The following is a 23,316-nucleotide window of genomic DNA, read 5'->3' on the forward strand; positions in this document are numbered from 1 at the left end:
CATACCTGTTGAAGTATCAGTTTACCCAAGAAGTGAGTGTTATAACGAATTACCAGTGAAAAGAGCAAATGACAGTTACTTTTTAACTCCAAAGACAAGAATTTTAGTAAGAAAAGGAACTCAGATTGATTGCAATCCACTTTTTCCACCTTTATTTTTAATAGATGGATCATGGTATAAATTTACACCTAATCCAGTTGAAGTTTTACCACCAAATAAAATTCAACCATTAACTAAACCAACATGGAAATATACTTCTCCAAAATTCTTAGCTACAAGCGGAATTTATTCTGAACAAGATCTCGACAAATTAAGACATAGAATTATGTCTCCAGTGGAAAAACCAGCAATTTTAAGTAATATTGCTAGAGGAATGGATGGTTTGCATTTTGCAAATCAAGGTGAATCAATATTAAATTTATTTGATACTAATGTTTTACAAAAATTAGCTGATTCAGCATGGGAAAAAACATGGGGAAAATTTGTAGTTTTTGGATCTGCAAGTGCAGGAATATTTAGTATAATTATGATTATAAGACTAGTAAAATTTTCATTTGACACATTACTTCATGCTTTTCAAATTCGAAAATCTTATGGATGTTCTTTTTATATGTGTCTATCATTTTGGGATGCTTGTACTAATTTTATTTTAATAAGAGCACAAGAAAATAACATAAATAATATTCATAAAAGTATTAATAATAATAATACAAATTCAAGCAACGACGAAAATGTTGAATTGGTTATAATTCAACAACCAACACAAAATCAAGAAATTCAAATAATAAATGAAAATACTGAACCATCAGCCCCATCAGCAGATGAAAAAATTTATCCAATTTTACCAGCAAGTCAAGAAGAAAATAATGGAGCAAGAATTTTTCAAAAAACAACCAGCATGTTCCGTTTATCCTAATTTCAATTATAAAATTACTAACAACTTACAACTAACAAATTTCAAAATTTTAATATTTTTTTTTTATATATATAATTTTAGTAATGATACTTAAATTAAAAGTATTATTACAGATGAAAATTCCTGCCGGAATACTCAAGCAGATGAAAGAAGATGAAGAATTAGATGCATTATATGGAATTCCACATACAAGAATTCCTGGAAGAAATTTAAAATTTTATGCAAGTTTGATAACATCATATTGTACCATGCCAAGGGAAATAGTAAAAGAATTTTATCATAATGACTTTGATAACGCATCTATGTGCGAAAACTGTTTAAAAAACTGTCCAATGATTTTTATGAAAAGATTTAAATATTGCAATCAAAACTGGCATCGTTTATATTCGTATAAAATTTCGGGAGATTGTATTAAGTGTGGTGAAGTGTTAATAAATCAAAAACCGGGATATATTTGTGAAGATTGTGCAAATAATTGGGTAAACTATCGTGACATTTTAGAAAATAAATATTTTATCGATATTTATGTGTAATTTAGCCTGTAAAAAAAAAAAAAAAAAAAAATAAATAAATATCATTGTTATCAATATTATTAATAAATAAGTATATATATATAACAGAAATAAAAAAAAAAAGAGAGAGAGAAAAATATAAAAAAAAAAAAAAAAAAAAAAAAAATAATAATAATAGGAAAAATAATAATTAATTATTGATATGAAAATATATAATACTAAACTTTTATTAATATTTTAATTAAATAAAAAAAAAATTAATTAAAATAACATAAAAATACATATGAAATTAAATATCATGAATTTTATAAGTAATTCTTAATAAAAAGTATATATACATTTATTTATCGATTACTTTCAAAGTAGCTTTCTGTAATTTAATAAATAATCGATACATTATCATCTTTGCGCTGGTAATGTTCTCAGCGCGGGAGGGTAGCGACGCGCGCAGTCGTCGCGAAATTTAAATTTTTACATATATCCATATATATATATTTTATACATATATATATATTCATACATATTCTTTATACAAATCATATGCAATATATATATATACATATTCAATATATTAAATCAATTAAAAACTCACGAAAAAGTGTATATGAATAATCAATCATTATAAATGATAAGAATAGAAATAGAATATAAAATAAAAAAAAAAAAGGGAAACAAAAAAAAAAAAAATATATATATATATATATATTTTATATCAATATACACATATAAAAATATATTATTATTATTAAAAATATTTTATTAAATATTATTTTAATATTTTATGCATGTAGAATTTTATGTCATTGGAATGCATGCTAAAACCAATGCATAAGTCGCGTTATCGCGAGAGGGACTCATATGACACCCCTTCCGCATATGAATTCTTTTTAAAAAATTTTTGAGTAGGGATGTTACCAAGTGGTAACAGCCTAAGTTAATTGCAAAAGATACGTCATTAAATATCTAACAGTCAGAGCAAATACGCGCATAGTTATTATTAAAATATATATTTAAAAAAAAAAAAATAATATACACAAAAATTACAAAAAAAAAAAAAAATAATAATAATAATAAATAAAAAAATAATAACAATAATAATAAATAACCGCACAAAATTTTTTTTTAAAACAAATAAATAAGTCTATAAAAAGGAAAACAAAAAAAAAAGGTAATAATAATTATATTTAAGTATAATAAAATAAAAAAAAAAAAAAAAAAAAAAAAAAAGAAGGGGGTTTCATTGTTGTCTCTAATGAGTAATTTTATATTCGTTTATTTTTTGTTTTTTTTTAAAATCAAGAAATAATGGCAGCAAATCGAAGAAATGGACCTAATTACGTCAAATTGGACAAAATCAGAAGCATTGATCCCGATAAGGTTCCAATGATATTTCAAGATATTGCAAGATTTGTGTGTGTTAAGAAAGAAAATGGTGTGAACCGTGTTCTGGTTAAAAATAAGGGGGAAATTAATGAAGAAAAAATTTGCGTCGCGTGTTTTGTGGACTTGGTGGTTAACGATGAATTTCAAGAATTTAACCAATACGAGGGAATCGTGAAATTCCATAAAATAAGTTTAGATGAGAAACTAAATTGTAGCCACTGTGGGGAAGTTTTGCTTGAAGCTCAGCCAGCAAAAAATTGCGATCTTTGCAAGCAATTGTTCTTATGGAAAGAAGAAGAATTGTTTAACAAAGTATTTTTGTATGTTGATGAACCATGGGGTGAAAATAATTAAATAAAATTTTTTTTTAAGTTATTTTTTTTAAAAAAAAAAATGAAGAAATGAATCAATCATTTCGTAAAATTTGTTTTATTATTATTTTAATATCTTATATATTACTTCATTATAAATATTTTAATTTAAGTATTTACATTAATCTTTCTTATATTCAAAAAAAAAAAAAAAAAAAAAAAAAAAAATGTAATAACAAAAATATATTTTATGTAAAAAAAAAAAAAAAAAAAGGAAATATGTTAAACAATACAATAATTTTATGTAAAAATAATAAAATAACGACAGATAAAAAATTTTTTTAAAAAAAAAAAAAAAAAAAAAAAAAAGAAACCTATTCTCATTCAAAAAAAAAAAAAAAAAAAAAAAAGAAGAGAAAACAATATTAAAAAAAAAAAAAAAAAAAAAAAAAAAAAACAATTAAATCTATTTCAGTTCTGATTATTTATGTAAGAGAGAGTAAGTATAATACAATTTAGAAAAAAAAATAATCATAATAATAATTTTGTTTTTATAAAAAAATTGATAAGTAACTAATAAAAATCAAATTAAAAAAATAATAATAAGAAAAATTATAAAATTACGAAAAAGTAAGTATAAATTTAATTAAATTAAAGAAAAATATATATATCCTTTATTATAAAAATAATTTTTTTTTTAATATTAAAAAAAAAAAAAAAAAAGAGACATGCTAAATAAAAAAAGAAATAAATAAATAATAGACGTGAACTATGAGATATACAATTTTTATTCAAAAATAATAAATAAATATTCAAAAATAATAGCAATAATAATAAAATAATATGCTTATATTTTAATTATGAATTAACAATAATTAAAAAATATACATATACATACATACAATTTTTTTTTTTTTTAAATTTTTCATATATTGAAATATATGACAAATGACTAACAGTAGGGGTGTGACGTCACGACGTCGTATTCTTACTGTCAATCAACTTATTAAACAATCATACATGTTATGCCATCTGGTTATGCATGAATAAATTAATTTACAAATGACTTCCAGCCATTATTTCGGCTGATGATTTTTAAATTTGAATTTAAATTCAAATTATTTTTATTTTATGTAAAGTTATTATTGAATGATTATGAATAAATGAAAAAGTAAAAAAATAAATGTTGTTTATAAATTTGAATATAAATTCAAATTTTTAAATTTATAAATAATGAAATTAATGTTGAATAAAAGAAATATTGAAATTATAAAAAAATAAAATAATAAAGAGAAATAATGAAATGATTTAATAAATATGAAATATGAAGTAAATGATAAAAGAAATAATGAAATGAATTAATGAAACTATATGAATGAATAAATAATGATAATAAATAATTAAAAAATGAAATGAATTATGAAATATGAAAAGAATATTATTGTAAAGTATGAAATAAAATTCAAAAATGATAAAATATTGATAGAAAAATTATAAATAAAAAAAAATAATTATTAATAAACAACGTTAGTAATAATTAAAACGAAATAAAATATAAAATGTTTAAATAATAAAATGAATTTATTGCAATAAAAAAAAAAAAAAAAATAAGAATCAATAAATATTGATTTATGAATTCGACTCCAATGCTTTATGCGTTGTTGCTAACTGCATTGGAAGTCATGAAAAATATATATATAAATAATTATTATAAAAAAATATTGATTTAATTATAGCCAATAAAATAATTGGTATAATTAAATAATTATTGGAAGGGATGTTACTACCTGGTAACAGCTCTTCTGGAAATCGAAAAAGATTTCAGTTTCCTAAGTGAGCTCATTCGTCATTGACGAAATTTTAATTATTTAAAGGCAAGGTCCTTAATTTTATTAAATCATTGTAATATGATTTAAATATTTATAAACTGAATTATAAAAATATAACTCAGAATATTTTTAAATAATTATTGAATTATTAAAAGTAATAATTCATTTTAATAAAAAAAAATAAATGTGATAAATATTCCATCAATTATGAAGTTCAAGTCGAATTATTTAAATATAATTCATTCAATAAATAAAATTCAATATTGATAAAATTTCATCAATTATCAAGAGTTAAGAAGGAAGAATAACAAATAAAAAAAAAAAAAATCAAATAAATAATTATTGATAACAATAATAATCATCAAATAAATCAAGGTAACAATTTAATTGAATAAATATTTAAATATCAAATTTAAATAATAATTGATTGATTTTAAATAAATTAAATAACAAGTGAAATCGAGAGTTAATCCATTTTATAAAAGTGTAAAATTGTAAATTGCATTTAATTGTCTAATGTAAACTAAATTTTGTTTGTAATAATTTTTAAATAATTGTTTTGATTTAAATAAATTTGGAAGTTGTTTTAATTTTGCTTATATTATTTTACTTAATTAATTAAATTTTATTTTACTTAATTTTTATTATTTTAATTTATCTCTTAGACAACAAAACATTTTTATTTTTATTTTCTTTTAATTTTAAATAAACAGTCATCCTTATAGCTCCGTCCCAGTTATTTCGCTAGGCGAAGGCTAAACAGGAGCGCTACTCTTAATTTGTGTTATTTTGACGTAACACTAGGCAATAGCAGTGGGAGTAGTTCGGTGCTTGCCACTAGACAGCGCCTACCACTTGTGAAGTGTCCCTGGTAAGAAACGTAGTTCAGACGTATTATATTCCAGACTTGAAAGCAATTCTGACCCGAGCACTCCTCTCTTTGACAGAGTGATAAGTGCCATTTTTGGTGGTAATATAGTATATCCTATATTACTTCATGACATGAAATCCAATTGTTAGCATAGATTCAACGTAGATTTTAATATATTTGATTTTTTAATTTTGTACCATTTAATAATATATAAAATTATTTTTTCCCGGGAATCGGTAATTTTTGGATAATTTACAATCGAAACCTTCCGGAAATATCTGATTAAATCCGATTGAAACTGATTGAAAGTCAATCAGAAATTTCCGACTGACTTTTAATCAGTTTCAATCGAAAACTTCCGAATGATTCTGATTAAAACTGATTAAAAGTCAATCGGAAATTTCTGATTAACTTTCAATCGGAATCATTCGGAAGTTTCCGATTGAATCTGATTGAAACAGATTGAATGTCAATCAGAAATTTCCGATTAAATCTGATAGGACGTTTTCAATCAGTTTCAATCGGAGTTTTTAATCAGGGTTGTGAACAAAAATCCGAGTTTTGTGAACAAGTGAACAAGCCGAAGCATCGGCACAAAAGCAACAACGTGTAGAATTTAATTTGTTAATGTACAAGTGAGATGTGCTCGCGTAATAGTAAAAATTAATTAATTGATTACGTGTTATAATTATATGTTAGTGCACTTTGACGCGTTATTGAAATAAAATATCATTTTATTTTATATTTTATTTTATTTTGCTCGAGCAATTCTGATAATTACGGATTTTCTGTTTCTCATTCGCATCGGCAGTCTTATAGCCTCGCCGTGTAATAATACTCTAACTTCACTAGTCAAGTATTCCGTAGTACGTACGTTGTATGTCTGCGGGAAAAATAAAATAAGTTTATTTTATTCCGACAACCGACTGTTTTCTTAGAACAATGAACTGATTTTGTTATTTTTTTATCAATTACAATTTCTACGAGCGATGTCTTTGCTTATATCGAGTCAAGCCTAAACCGACAAAGTATATTTGTTTTGTAACTGATAATTTTTAGTTTGTGATACCGATCAATTAATTTCTTTTGTTCAATATACGATTAATTATATTGTTTAATTCTTATCAATCATTGTTCTTAATCTTAAGTGCCTAACCTTTCCGAGATTCACCACTCTGAGCCGCTTTATTTTCGATAATTGTGTATTTGGTAATTATTGAATCACCTGGCGCCTAACTACTTAAAATTTTGAACAAGGTTGCCCAAAATCGTAAGTATATTCGAACTTCACTCCGGTAGATCCCCGATGGTGAAAAACTCGTTACAATATATATATATATATATATATATATATATATATGTATAAATATATATATATATATATATATATATATATATATATATATACATATATATATATATATATATATATATATTAGCGTCGTCATTTCCGAGCAACATTTTTCTTTCAAGCGCATGTGCACAGGAAAAAAAATCTTGACTTGAGAAAATTTTTCTTCAACCAAGAAATTTTTCAGCAGGTGGAATGAAAACCGAAAATTTCTTGAACGAAGTGAAATAACTTCTTGAATTTTAAATCTTCAATTAAGAAAAAAAATTCTGAAGCTAATAAATATTTCATACTTGGTCCAATAATAGAATTACTTGTTTTAAAAACTTGCATTTCTTATTATAATAAACATTTTTCTTAACCTAAGTATGTTACTTACTTGAACCAAGAAATAAAAATATTTAGTTCAAGAAAGTTATGCACTTAATCAAAGAACTATGATGTTTTGAAACAATAAACGGTACGAACTCGAATTAAAAATAACGGGAGTTAGTTTAAAAAATTTTAACTCTTGGTTTGAGTAAAGTGTACTTTCTCTGACCAATCACACGAGAAAACTCAAACCAAGATTACTACAGTCTCAAGCCAAGAAAGTTTTCTCTTAAATTCACATAGGTACTCCCTCCTTTGCACCATAGTTCAAGAAAAAAAATTTCGAAGCCATTTTATTTCTTGGTTCAAGATTTTCTTTTTTTCTGTGTGGAATAAATCATAGTTCAACACAAAAAAAAAAGATTTTGCACAAGAAAAAAATTCTATGTCGATTACAGACCTAGCCCATTGAAAAATTTAATTTTCCCATTTAAATAATACGGCAAATTTTTTTTTTAGCTTTAAATACTTTTAAATCCTTAACAAATCAATGGATTTATTCAATCTATTCGACTAGTCTATTCGACTAGTACATATTTTTGTAGAAAATTGAACGCTCTACAAAAAAGTTGACATCATTTTTTGATAAATCCACCTGCTCAAAAGTTATTAGAGCTCGAAGTAAAGTTGGAGATCTTTTTACTTCTACGCTGAAACTATTAGACTAATCACAAAATGTTGTAGGATCTTTTTTGTTGATAATTTCACTATCTACAAATTATTACCAGTAAAGTTTTTTCAAATTCCGCATTGTTTTCTACTTATTTTCATTTCAATATCTTGAAATCGATCAGAACATAACTAGAAAACGATGCGGAATTTAAAAAAACTTTACTGATAATAGTTTTTAGAAAATAAAATTCTTGACAAAAAAAAATCAATAACATTTTTTGATAAGTCTGATAGTTTCGTCGGAAAAGTAGAAAGATCTCTAACTTTACTTCGAGCTCTCATAACTTTTGAACAGGTGGATTTATCGAAAAATGATAAGACACCTTTTTTGTAGAGCGTTCAATTTCCTACAAAAATATGTATTAGTCTATTTAATCTTTTGATTTGTTAACGAGTTCAAAATACTCAAAGTTAAAATAAAATTTTTTCCCGTGTTATTTAAATGGGAGATTCGAATTTTTCAATGATCTAGATCTGTAATCGACATAAAATATTTTTTCTTGTGCGAAAACTTTTTTTTTGTGTTGAACTATGATTATTTCCACATGCACTTAAAGAAAAATGTTTCGAAATGAAGCGCCCTTATATATATATATATGTATATATATATATATATATATATATATATTAGGGTGATTCAAAAAATAATAAATTTTTTTTTTTTCGCAAACAGGTTCAAAAGTTTCGTTTAGATAAAAAAAGACGCCTGTGAAAATTAGAGCTCTTAATATTAAAATTAAGAGGTCCCGCATTGCACTTTTCTATTTTCCATAAGAATAACATGGAAAAAATTTTTTTTGTGTGTTCTGATTTTTATACGTAGCTAAAAATGCTTCATAGGAATAATTGGCAGGCATAATTTTGTAGGTAATTGAATGCTCTACAAAAAAAGTTTCTTATCATTTTTTGGTAAATCTATTTGTTCCAAAGTTATTTGAGGTTGAAGTCGAATTCACATTAAATTTTGAGATCTTGTGACAGGGTAAATTTAATGAACATAAATAATTAATTAATTTGAATTTGAATTTCGTTTCCGCCAATAACCGGCCAACGACCTCGTAAGTTGCGAGTTAGTGATGCGACTAGTCACCGGGTGTCGCATGGATCACTAAGGCCCGTCCGTTCGTCATTTCCTTAGTTTAAGAAAGTGGGAATAGGTTTCCGGGGAAGTGAACTGAAGTGAAATGATATAAGAGACTGTGGAACGGGAAATAGACAGAGTTGTCCAGACGACGACAGTGGCAGGACGCAAAAAGGATAACCAAGGTAAATATATAAGTCTACGTCCGCTTCACGTGGAACGAGGCGATTGATTAAATAAAATCGAACTGTCTAATTAATCATCAGGCCTTTGGGCCGATGATTACAATAATTAATAATTTAATAAAATACTAATGCGTACTGATCATTGAAAGGTTATCATTTGCTGGAATTCATTGTTAAGCGAGAGAGTACGGGTGAAATTTCGAGCGTCGAAGCAAAAGGAAAAAAACCTAGTTATTTTGAAGAGAAGCCGAACGATCGAGTACCAGCTACGACTTATCTTTGGCTACTGGAGTTTTCCTCAAGGTAAAATTTATAATTCATTAAGGCCTCTAATTTAATTATTAGAGGGCCGAATTAATTATAAATAAATTACTTAATATCTTTCTGCTGGTTTCGTGAAATTAGATTGGTAGCTCAAGGCCCGTCGGCCGGTTCAACCACGCGTCTCGTGTTCTCGGAATTTCCGTCAAATCTTTGCCGCATACTCGCCATTTTGTCTGCACTCTAAAATTATTTTATTCGAGGCATCTTGGCCGGAATAAAATAAATTTCTGCGTAAATTGTCCGATAAATAAATTTAATTAAATTCAATATCAATTATAAAATTATAATAGGCCTGTTGGTCGCGTTAGACAAAATTGTCCGTGTTATAAAATCGTAATTTCAGGCCTTGCGACGCCTAATCACTGGCCGAATTTTCTAGTCAATTTCTAAACGTAATTCTAGTCGTAAATTTAGTCAAAAAATAATTTTAAAATAATTCTAATTAAAATTATAAATTCGGAAAACCAGAAGTAAGACGCTAGAAAATTTACGGTAAAATTGTGTCGAGTAAAATTTAAGAACGGATTATTTTGTGAGTAAATTGAGTTAAAAATTAAAACCAAAATTAATTAATTAATAAATATAAAGTGAATTAAATAAGTCAGTGGAAATTAATAAGAATTAAATAATGGTGAAAATTTTATATTGGAAATTTTATTAGTGAAACTTTTATATTGGAAATATAGAGTCTATTAATTAAGTAAAAGAAAGTGACGTCATGAAATAAAATAGAGTTCAAGATAGAGTCAGAAGTTCTAAGTAAAGTTAACTGTGTCTGTGATTTAGGTCCGGTGGGCAGGTTAAGTTTCTTTTAAATAATTATACATCCAGGGGATGATTTATAAATTAATACATATTAAGGTTTACCGTCCAGGGGACGAGTTATTAAATTTAATTAAGGTTAATGTCCAGGGGACAAGAATAAGGTTTACCGTCCAGGGGACGAGAGATATTTTAACGTGGGTGTGTGGGTGTGGAAAACGTCCAGGGGACGCATATTAGTTTGCCATACGAAAACTCCAGGGAACGCAATTTAGTTTGCCATAAGTAACCGTCCGGGAGACGAGATAATTGTTAGTTTGTCATAAGGAAAATTTAGTTTGTCATAAGAAAATTTAGTTTGTCATAAGTAACCGTCCGGGAGACGAGAAAATTATTAGTTTGTCATAAGGAAATTTAGTTTGTCATAAGTAATGTCCAGGGGACACATTAGTTTGTCATAAGTATCTTAGTTTGTCATAAGAAATAATTATTGTCATAAGGTTGATAAAATAAAGCAAGGTGCTTAATTTAATTTAATTTGGATTAACATTATTTCAGCCTATTCTACGATTCCTCTCCTCTTTCACAAAATATTACAAACGACCCTGAGTAGTAAATTAATCTAATTTAATTAAAATAAAATCATACAACATCCGGTTCTGGAAGGCCGAGTCCATCTTCCAGTGGCGCCCTATTATTCGACTATAATATTAGGTGCGACCAGACTTGGCAAGAATAATCTCTCTGTCATAATCTTTTTACTTCTCCGGCAAAACTATCAGACCTATTACAAATTATCATGGGACTTTTTTTGTAAACAATTTTATTCCCTAGAAGTTATTCCAACAAAGTTTTTTCGGATTCCGCATTGTTTTCTAGTTATTTTTATTTTAATGTCAAGCTCTTAAAGTCGATCAGAAAACTATTTTTTTTTATGAGCTTGATATTATAATAAAAATAACTAGAAAACAATGCGGAATTCGAAAAAACTTTGTTGGAATAACTTCTAGGGGATAAAATTGTCTAAAAAAATGTCCCATGATAATTTGTAATAGGTCTGATAGTTTTGCCGGAGAAGTAAAAAGATATCAAAATTTTATATGAATTCGACTTCAACCTCAAATAACTTTTGAACAAATCGATTTATCAAAAAATGATAAGAAACTTTTTTTGTAGAGCATTCAATTACCTACAAAATTGTACCTGCCAATTATTCCTATGACGCATTGTTAGCTACTTACAAAAATCAGAATACCCAAAAAAATTTTTCCATGTTATTCTTATGGAAAATAGAAAAGTGCAATGCGGGAACTCTTAATGTTAATATTAAGAGCTTTAATTTTCATAGGCGTCTTTTTTTATCTAAACGAAACTTTTGAACTTGTTTGACACCTTAAAATAATTCTCACCAAATATGAGTTCTTAATTTTAATAGGAAGATCCTCCGCATTGCAGTTTTCTATTTTTTTCTCAGTCCAATAGAAAAAAATTCATACCTCATCATTAATTGATTGTACAAAAAAATGTTTGAGGAGAATTTTGTAGGAAATTGAATACTCTACAACAAAGGTATCTTATATTTTTTCCGTAAACCTCACCGTTCCAATGACATTGACGATTAAAGTTTAATCATATTAAGACAAATGTCATTATTGTTTATGAACTTTATAACTCGACAATAAATTTGACGATTAAATTAAGCCTTCAAAAGATATTCATTATCAAACTTTAATGTGTACTGATTGTAAGAGTTTTTGATGAGATACAGGAAAATTTTAATTCAATTCATGAATTTCATACAAATTTCATTTTTTGTCACTAATATAAGTATTATTTATCTTTTATTTTCAAAACTTTTGAAAATTTTTTTTCAATAATTCTAAACATTTTATTTTTAATTATTAGAAATCACGATTATGTTGTTTTTTTTCGATATTGTCTTTAAAAATTTTTCCACTATAGCAAGATATTGTCCTAGAAAAAATTTTTTTTATAGAGAATTTTTGTTTTGTATTTCATATCTTCTTGCAAGTTGCTAAAGAGCATCGAAAAAATTACCCTACTTATAATAAAAAATTGATGAAAATTAATAACTCAGTTCAAGATTGAAATAAAATACTTTTTTATAATTAATTGGACATTTTTTTTCTCCAAAACCGAAATATATCATAATATATTTATAATCAAAACTTTGATTTTTTTACCGACAAATATTTAATTAAGCGATAAATAATGCACAATTTATTTTTTTAAATGTAAACTAAGATACTTACACAAGAAAGAAAACTTGATAAATATTTCGAAGTTTCTCAGCTGATAAAAACTAATATTCGTATAAATTTTCTCAAAACTTATAAATTACATAGAAATTTTTTTTAAATATCTTATCAAAAAGTCTTAAAATCAGTACACATTAAAGTTTGATGATGAATATCTTTTGAAGGCTTAATTTAATCGTCAAAACATAAGAAACCATTTTTATAGAGCAGTTAATTTTCTACAGAAATTTGTATTGCGCATTTTATAATAGTCAGTTATTGTCGAGTTATAAAATTGATAAACAATAATGAAATTTGTCTTAAAATGATTAAACTTTAATCGTCAATATCATTGGAACGGTGAGGTTTACGGAAAAAATATAAGATACCTTTTTTGTAGAGTATTCAATTTCCTATAAAATTTTCCTCATACATTTTTTTGTACAATCAATTAATGATGAGAAATGAATTTTTTTTTATTGGACTGAGAAAAAAATAGAAAACTGCGATGCGGAGGATCTTGCTATTAAAATTAAGAGCTCATATTTGGTGAGAATTTTTTTAAGGTGTCTAGCAACTCATTTTTCGATCGCATCTGTAAAAAAAAAAATTGTCAATTTTTTTGACCCAACCTAATATATATATATATATATACATGAATTTCGAAACGAATGGTAATTCTGAAACCTACTCAACTAATTATGATAGATTACGACAAAATTCTTAAAAAAATCTACCATTAGGAAAAACGTTATAGATAGATTTTTATATAGTTTAAAAGTTATTATAGGAAAAGGATTAAAATCTGACAAAAATGATAAATTTCTATTGGAAGGCTTTTGGTTAAATAACAAAAATTTTCACCGTTGCTGGTGGTGGCGGACTCGCGCAACCTTCCGTCATCGCATGCTCGTGATACATAAAGCTGTGAAGAAGTGTATTGTTGGGATGAAGACTGGCTCCTGATACTTCCGTTGCGGCGCCCAGACCTCCCAAACCACCCAGTCCTGCCAGGCTTCCCCCGACCCCTTCCGAAAGCTGGAACGTAGCGTACGGCGAGATGTCCTCCGCTGTCTCTGTAACCCATCAGAGGCATTGCCTACCTTTCAAATCACGTCATCATTAATTCGTCATTATAAATTCCACATATTCTAGTGAAACCAGTAATAATATTATTTTCTTTATGTTATGGATAAATAACTCTCTTGTAATATAACATACTAAAGGTTCACCTGGAATCTTATCAGTTCCCCCGGTATTAGTAGCCTGTTGAAGAGCAACCTTGTGGATTGTTGCATAATACCGTTCTCTCTGAGTTTCTGCGTTTTGCTGATTTTCTTGACTCTCTTTCATCGGCCGCTGTTGCCGATCTCTCAACTGTTTCGTTTTCCATTTCACACCAACTACTATACAAACTGCCAGTAATGCAAAAGCCGCGACAATTATTGGCAACATTACCCTAACATCAATGTAAAATGGCAGAGATGACGTGATACCTCTTTCAGAAAGTTCTGGTGGCGGCGCTTCTGTAAATTTTAGTTTTGTCAGTTTTTGTGTATTACATAAGCATATAAATAAATATAATAAATGTCTTACCTCCGTCTTTGGTAAATGTTACAAAGTTAAATTCGGCTTGGTTACTTCCAGCAATATTAAAAGCTTCAACTTTCAATTGATAAACAGTACTTGGTGATAAATTAGTAACTATAAATCTCCGTTGCATTTGGATATTGTTAGAAACTAATGTCCAATGAAATTCATTGACTGGGCGATACTGAATAACAAAATGAGTAATTGGACAGCTATTATCAGGCCATGTATGAAGACGGAGTGAAAGAGAAGTTGAATTTGGTGCCAAAAAGGCCGCGGCTGGTGGAATACCAGGTGCTTGACCTTGTGTTCGAACTGAAAGAACTGGAGATGGTTGACTGCTGCCAATTTTATTATGAGACGTAAGATAAAGATGGTACATATTGCCACAGAGAAGTCCTTTTAGTTCATGATTAGCTGCTCGTCGAGATAATTGTAATTCATCAAGATTTCCATGAGTCGTGCGATAGTGAAGAGTATATCCAGTTAATGGTGAACCACCATTATATCCAGGCTTCCAATGAAGGAGAACACTGCTTGAAGTTGAACTTGTTACATATAAAACAGGTGCACTTGGTGGAACTAATCAAGATTCAAAATAGTAAAAATATACAAATTATTAACATAATACAAGTTTTACTTCTTATAAATAATAAAAAAAAAAAAAAAGAAAATTCACACCTTGTACGGTCAGGCTGTAATGAAGTCGATCACTTCCTAGTGCATTTTCAACTTGACAAGTATAATTTCCGGCGTCTTGAACTTGAATATTAGACAAGATAAGCTCTCCAGACGGTAAAATCTGTATACTTTTTGTAGAATCAGTATGTATTTCGTCTACAAGGCTTTTAAACCATTGTCGAGAAGGATCACCGACTGCATGACAAGCCATTGTTACTGAACCATGCCATGGTCTTACGATATGGCTCCCAAATGAAGTTATTTTTGCAATGACATGATTTTTTGGCATAGCCGCAGCAACTGTGGAGCTTTGCCCTTCTCCTATACGAGTACTCGCTGTGACCCAAAATTGATATTCAACTCTTTGTTGTAGACCTGTTACTTCAAAAAATGTATTCGTTGCAGGCAACACTCTTTTTCCATGATTTAATTCTTCACGACCATCCATAATTCTAATAAATATATTAAAAAAAGAAATCAATACAAAATCCGAAATAATTAAAAATGTATAAGTGGAGTTAACTTTATTTTTGCCAGTACGATATTTAAATATTATTTTATTTATTCTTAACTTCCGACTGAAAATTTTAAATTGGTTAACAAATAGGGAGTTTTTAGTTTCTGTACGATCTACAAAAGACCATTTTTAACAGTTGATTACGTTTCGTGCTCTAAGCAACTGTTGTTGAATACTTTCACTAGGCTTCAGTCTGTACGTTTGTATGTATGGTATATATCATAGGGTGACCCAAAAAAACCGACTACTTTTTTTTTTTTTTTGAGTCTCTTACGAAAATTAGTTGAATGAAGATGTTTTAAGAAGCCTCTCCTAAAATCAGTTCGATGAAAAATTTATAAGAGGTCGATCAAAAATTTTGAAAATAGCAAAAATGATTGAAATTCGGGTTTTTGTTTCTAAATTTTTGCTTTCTCCTGGCAGCAGTAGTTTATATTAGTGAAGTCATGACTATGCTGAAAATTTCAGGCCAATATTCAATTCGAATTTTCATTCCATGTGACACTTTTGATTTTATTCAAAAAAAATCACAAAATTCTATGTAAAAAAACTAAATTTTTGAGCCATAACCCAAGATAGGCTTTACATAACTTCAAGTGGAATAAATTAGAAAACACTTTTTTTCTGAAATTTTAATTTATTTTTCTTCTAAGATCACGTCGTTTCTTAAAATAGTCTCAAAATACAGGACATTACTCCTTTTCAAGTATTTTCTGTGTAAAATATAATAATTCACATGGAAATGTTGGAGTTGAGTAGTTTTCCGCAATTTAATGTAACTCTTCAAATTAAAATTTAAAGACCTGAGGAACAATTTTTCCATGAAATTTCGTGGAGTTTTATAGAATTTGATGAAATTCCAAAAATTTTATGAAATTTCATGATATTATACTAATGCAATTTGGTGAAATTCTTTGAAATTTAACAAAGTTTCATAAAATTTATACAATCATATACAATTTTATAAAATTATATATAATTGTATAAAAATTTATAAAATTTTCACAATTGTTATTAAGATCTTAAGGAGTTATTGGTTTGAAATTTTATAAATTTTTATGAAATTTTACAGAGTTTTACAAAATTTTATAAAAGCTTATAAAATTTAAAAAAAACTTAAGAAATTTTATCGAAAACCATGAGATAGTTCCATAAAATTTTATAAAATTTATCGAAATTTCGTAACAGGCCAAAACTTTGTTTTTGAAAAATCTCGTGAAGTTTTGCAGAATTTCATAAATTTTTGTAAAACTTCAAAAAGTTTTATAAAAATTCATAAAATTTTACATAATTGTTATAAAGGTTCCAAGGACTTAGTGGTATGAAATTTTGTATATTTTCATAAAATTTCATGAAATTATATCAACTTTTATGAAATATTATAAAATTCTATAAGACTTCGTGAAATTTCACATAACTGAAGTATTGGCTTAACACGAAATGTTACAAAATTTCATTAAATTATGTAAAATTTTATGAAATTTATCTCTTGGTTATTGATTAATTTCTATAAATATTTTTACAATTTCATAGTTTGATAAAATTGCATAATTTCATGGAATTTAATATAATTTCCAAACATTTTGGAAATTAAAAAAAAATATTTACCAATTCTCCTTCGGATCTTGGTTATAAATATGTGAAATTCGTATGATATTTTATATTATTTTATAAAATTTTACAAAACTTTATAATACTTTATTATATTTTGGTAGATTTGAAAAAAATTCATGAAAGTTCATACCAATTACTTTTTGGAATCTTGATCACAATTATGTAAAACTTTATGAATATTTCGAAATTTAGTCTCCTACAAAATTTTATAAAACTTTATGAAATTTTATCAAAATTCATAAAATATTATGAAAATTATCTTATGTTTTCCAATATGAGTTCATGAAATTTTTTAAAATTTTATAAATTCTTATAAAATTTTATATAATTTTTTAAAATTTTATGAAATTTCAATAGAACAATTTTCTAAAATTTCATGAAAATATTCTTTCTCGCGTTATTATATCGCGTTACACATACTATAAGGGCGTATACCTGAAAAATATACCGCTGATAAGCCATAAGGTCACATAAAAATTTTTATTTTTCGGAAAATGACGTAATTATGTTTTATAAGTATAATAAAAACAAAAAAAATTTAGTGTCCAGAACTAATGTGATTGTGACTTTAAAGTATTAGAATGATTAAAAACGTTCGAACTTAGTAAAATTTTTTTCGTTAGTTGAATAAAAATTTTAACATACTTAAAAAAAAAACTTATTTTAAGTCTGAAAAAAGCAAAATGTTGAAAAAACTTGATTTTTGAAAACATTTTTTTTTGTCTCTGTTATACTTATAAAATATAATTATGTCAATTCCTGAAAAAATAAAAATGTGCATACGTCTCCATGGCATCTGTGACTTGGTACGTTATATACCTCATTATGAAATTATTAGTTCCTGATAATTTGTGAGTTGGAGTGGGATAATTTTGAATTAAACAATTAGATTAATTTAAACAATAAGGATTTCTGATTTATTTACTGATAGAAATGAAAGTAAGTTTTTAGGTTTTCTTAATATGAGTATATATCAGATCCAAAGAATAACTATAGTATATATAAAAATATATATGATACTAATAATAATAAAGATAAAGCAGTAGATACCAACATAAAAAACCAAGGTTGGTATTAACGGGGCGGTCAAAGTGCGAATTGATCATTTTAACAGTTCCTCTAAAATTATATAAAATTTCGTAAAATCTTATAAAATTACGTTATTAAAATATAGGTTCGAGCCCAGCAGTCGCCAGGGTTTTTTATTCAATAAAAAATATAATTAGTCTGTTTCAGTAATTCTTTTATTCATTACATCAATGTGTAAGATCTGATTGCAATGTTTATTCGTGATCTAATGATTTTTTCGAAAAATTAATGGTAACTGTAGAATTTTATGAAATTTTACGAAATTTTTTTAACTTCCACCAAATTTTATTAGACCATTTTCAGCATCAAATTTTATAAAACTTTATGAATTTTGATGGAATTTTTCAGGCCATTTTCAGCATAAAATGTCATGAAAAAAATTTTTTCCGGGGACATCAACCATTTCATCGGATAATTTGGATTTATTATTCTATAATCCACTACGATATTATCGATAGTGTTTATGTCATATTACTTTGACGTAATATTTTGGGATCATTTTAGAAATTACGTATCTTCGAAGAAAAATAAATCAAAATTACAGAAAAAAAATTATTTCTTAATTTATTTTACTAGAAGTTATTATAAGCCCACCTTGGGTTATGACTCAAAAAAAAATTTTTTTAACATAGAATGTAGTGAATTTTTTTTGTTTTTTTTTTTTTTTAAAGAAATCAAGTGTCCCATTGAACAAAAAATTAATTTATTGACTAAAAATGACCGAAAAAGCATTAAAAAATTTTTTTTTCATTTTTTTCAGGAAGAGCGTACAAAATGAAAAAAAATGACCCCCTATAAAGTAAGATTATCATAGTTATAATCAAAGATATACACTTTTTCAGCAAAATCGATAACTCTGGATATTTTTATGTCTGGGGATATTTTGTCTGGAGATATTCAGTCGGGGATATTTTGTCCGGGGATCAAAACGCATGAAACCCTCTGGAATAGTTGGATATAAAGAGCTAAAAATTTAGCTGTCGACTTCTTTTTACGTGTATGAAAACATACTAAAAAATCGAAAAAAATCGAAGGGGGTCACCGTCGCAATGCCGTTGAATTGATATGGAATGGCCCATATATACCTCTCAGATATCCAACTATGCACTTGAATTTGTGGATTTATACACTTAAGCAATAAAGTAGACGAACAGAAAAATTTTAGAAATATTTTAAAGATTTTTGCAAGGCTGTAATTGCGTGAAAAATAATCGTATCGAGAGTTAAAAAAAAAAAAAGTATTTCATAACTTGACATCTCTAGTTTTGACTAAATTTTTTTTAGAGCTACGGCTATTGAGTGAACATAAGAAATACCGAGAGACAAAAATTTTCGAAACTATTTATTTCTTAAAGAGAGTCAACGGGCTGTGAAAAATTTTTCTCAGCTTAACCAATGCATAGGTCGTTAAGCAAATTTATTCAGCTTTAATATGCATTTTTTGGAGATTCGTACGACAAATTGTCGCTGAAATGTCAACCTTAAAACGAAAAATGATCCTTTTGGGTTTGATCATCGATATCCCAGGTACCATTGATCGCATAGTAAATTTGAGAGTGGCGTAAAAAACTTGAATAAAGTCCCTACAAGATGCTTTCATCATTTTTTGGAAATTTTTTTTTATTTTTAACATCTATTAGAACTATATACAAAAAATGCCCTTTTTTGGGTTTTTACTAAATTCACTTCTACTCAGCAAATATCGATGAAACGACCAATGTCCCAGGTATTTCTTTAGTTTAATGTACCTCCAATAACCCTGTAAATTTTTTTATTGATCTATCGAACCGTTTTTCGAGATCGATCGATCGAAGTTTTGCTAAACAAATGAAGGAACAAGTTTTGTTCTTTTAATTGTGTAGTCATCATCAAAATGAAAAAATCATTTTTTCGACTTTTCTTCCAATTTTGCGTTGATTACTCAATAACTGTGAGGAAAAAAGAAGACAAAAAAAATCCAAAAAATGTTGAAAAACAAACAATTTTCAATTTTCTTTTCCTTTATTTTTTGTTTGTTGACATTTTTTGGATACTCTTTATTTTTCACGTTTTCTCACATTTGCTGACTAACCAACGCAAAAACGGAAGAAAAGTCGAAAAAAAATGATTTTTTTTCCATATTGTTGATGATTACACAATTAAAGGAAAATAATTTCGAAAATTTTTGTCTCGCAGTATTTCTCTTGTTTGCCTAATAGTCATAGCTCTTAAAAAAACTAATCAAAATGCGTGAAAACTAGAGATGTCAAGCTGGAAAATGCTGTTTTTTAAATCTCGATATGATTATTTTTTACGCAGCTACAACCTTGTAAACATCACTAAAAAAATTCTAAAATTTTTCTGTTCTTTTAATTTATGGCATGAGTGTATAGACATAAGAGGTGATGAAAAAGAGAAGTGATTGCATGATTCCCTAACAAGAATTTGGTTCTCATACTAAAACGATACTGAAAAAAACACATTTTAGTCTGATTACAGATCTGCTACTTCAACTTTTTGCTATGAAAAAAGCATTAATGATATCATATATAATTAAGAATTGCAACAAAAAACATTATTTTGTTTAAATTTCTCGAAAACGACTCTATAAAACACATCATAAATCTAATCAACTTCGGTACGCAATCTAATGCGTCGATGGCCATAAGAGCCATCTTAATCGGTTCATTTGGGGGATATCATTAGAGAAAGAAAGGGTATAAAATAGATTTTTTCAACAATCTTCGAAACGACTAAACCGATCAATCCTAAAATCATATCAGCTCTAGAACACAATAAGAGAGTCAGTGCATAGGGTCTAATGTGCACTTAAATGCAATAGATGCTACGAGTCATACCATCTTATATCATCGGGGCTAACCGCAAAGAATGTCGGTTGTCTGACATTATTACAGATATCGATTCGAATTCAGTTCAAGTATTTAATTCGTATAGTTAATTTTTGACTTTACCTGCACTGAAAAATTGAATTCCTTCCTTATTTTTGGAAAAAAAGTCGTACTTTACTTTTATAAGAAAGTGGATGAAACAAATTAATGAATGTATTTGAATATAAAAATTGTAAATAATTATTTGTTAGTTTCAAAGGATAAACATTATGCTTTTTACGAAAGGACATTTTCAAACTTGATTATGGTATGTATCGCAAGAATAATTACTTAAAATTTCAATACGGTTCATTAGTAATTGTGAACACTATTTACTCACTAAAACGTGTTTTTTTGGATGTTTAATTCATGAAATATATAATTTGTTTACTCTTAAAAACATATTTTTTAGTAAAAAAAATTTAGTAAAAAAAAGTAAGAAAATTTAATGAGCTATTTGAAAAATCCTTTGATTGCGTATAATTCTAAAAAAATACTGCAGAACGATGTAAAAAATAGTATATAATGACAAAAATAGCAATTAATGATTTTTAATAAGAAAAAAAAAAATTATTTAATTTTCATAAATAAAAAAAAAAATAGTAGTCAGAGAGGCCACGACCGGAACCGCCTAAAAAGTTGTGAAATAGATAGTAGTTTGTTGTGAGAAATTTTCAGGAAAATCAAAATATGCATGATTCTCAGAAAACAACTTTAAAGTTTTTAAACTCGAAAATAACGCGGAAAAATTTTCACAAAAAATTATTCGTAGTTTTTGTCTAAAAGTACATGGAAAAACGAAACTTTTTTATTCATTGAGTTTCTTTATTTAAATTATTTTTCAAAAAGTTATAAGCAAAAAACTATGATAAGAGCGGTTTTTTAAAAAATTCAATATCTTTTTAACCAATGATCAAAAAAATCTCAAAATTAAGGAGGATGATTTTTTTGATGAGTACTGAAAAATATTAAAAATGACGGAAATAAAAAATTAAAATTATTAAAACCGCCCGATTTGGCGTGGAATGCCCCATATGAAGTTTTGAACGGATGATATTTTCTAAAGACACCACATTAATATTAAAATTGTGTGGTAAAATTTTCAAAAAATTGCGCCATGAAACTCGTTGTAAAATTCTACATTATTATGAACTCTTCCTAAAATCCGATGGAAAGTTTATAGACTAGAAATATTAAGAGCAATGTGGATGATTTAAGACTACAAAAAAAAAAAAATTAAAAAATCCGGTTCTTGGCTCAACCATATACTAGATATAGCAGAAAAAGTGGTGTGGCTGTGAGGAATAATAATATTACTTTAAGAAAATCCACAATATTGAAACCTAGTGCACGACTTATTTTATAGACTAATCGCTAACTTCGCGGATGTTGTTGATCATCTATACAAGCAAATCATCGTTGAAAATGTACGCTCGCTTGTTAGAAAGTTGTGGACATTTATCCTATTTGAAATTACAAGTTTACAAGCGTCTAATTAACACTTAGTTTGCTGTACAAATCATATTCATCAAATCAATTCTTACATCATTAATTTTCTTCCTTTATTTAATTATTAAATGATTACCTTGAGTAAAGATTATATTTAGTAATATCACCATTCGGCTCTAGAGGTGGAAGCCAAGATATAAATAGTGCTTGTGGTGAACTCACAACAACTTTTATATCCGCTGGACTTCCTGGTACTATAATAATAATTTTTATTTTAATTATAGTTATGTTGATCAATTAGAATGAAGTTTTTTTTTATTTACCATCTTCCTTTGTACGACAGTACATAATTCTTGATGGAATACCTTCACCAACTCTGGTATATGCTAATACTTGTATACTGTAGTTTGTATACTTTCTGAGTCCTGCTAACGTCATAGTCATACTTCCAGTCTTCCGAATTTCCATTTCATCGATACCAATCCATGAGTCTGATAATACTGGCTCATAATTAACTTTATATCCTTGAATATTGCCATTTATAAAGGCAGCTGGAGGTGATTTCCAAGATATTTGTAAAGATTGTGATGTGAGGGAAGCACAGCGAATGTCCTCAGGTGGTTTACTAGGTACTGAAAATATTAAATTCTTGTAATCAATTGTGTTTTGCTGAAAATAAATC

The 23,316-nt window shown here is 27.0% G+C and overlaps 1 protein-coding gene across 1 annotated transcript in view; it reads right to left on the bottom strand.

Annotated features, from left to right (window-relative positions):
* The window catches only part of LOC103580233 (cell adhesion molecule Dscam2), a 459,597-nt gene that overhangs the window by 43,310 nt on the left and 392,971 nt on the right, over positions 1–23,316 (bottom strand). The window contains exons 18-23 of the mRNA XM_014439749.1: positions 22,958–23,266; positions 22,771–22,888; positions 15,099–15,550; positions 14,424–14,999; positions 14,060–14,353; positions 13,692–13,903 (exon numbers count right to left, since the gene is read on the bottom strand). Of these exons, the coding sequence (XP_014295235.1) occupies positions 13,692–13,903; positions 14,060–14,353; positions 14,424–14,999; positions 15,099–15,550; positions 22,771–22,888; positions 22,958–23,266 (1,961 nt within the window). The remainder of the gene's footprint in view (positions 1–13,691; positions 13,904–14,059; positions 14,354–14,423; positions 15,000–15,098; positions 15,551–22,770; positions 22,889–22,957; positions 23,267–23,316) is intronic.

Source organism: Microplitis demolitor, chromosome 1, assembly GCF_026212275.2.
Source record: "Microplitis demolitor isolate Queensland-Clemson2020A chromosome 1, iyMicDemo2.1a, whole genome shotgun sequence".
Lineage (NCBI taxonomy): Eukaryota > Metazoa > Arthropoda > Insecta > Hymenoptera > Braconidae > Microplitis > Microplitis demolitor.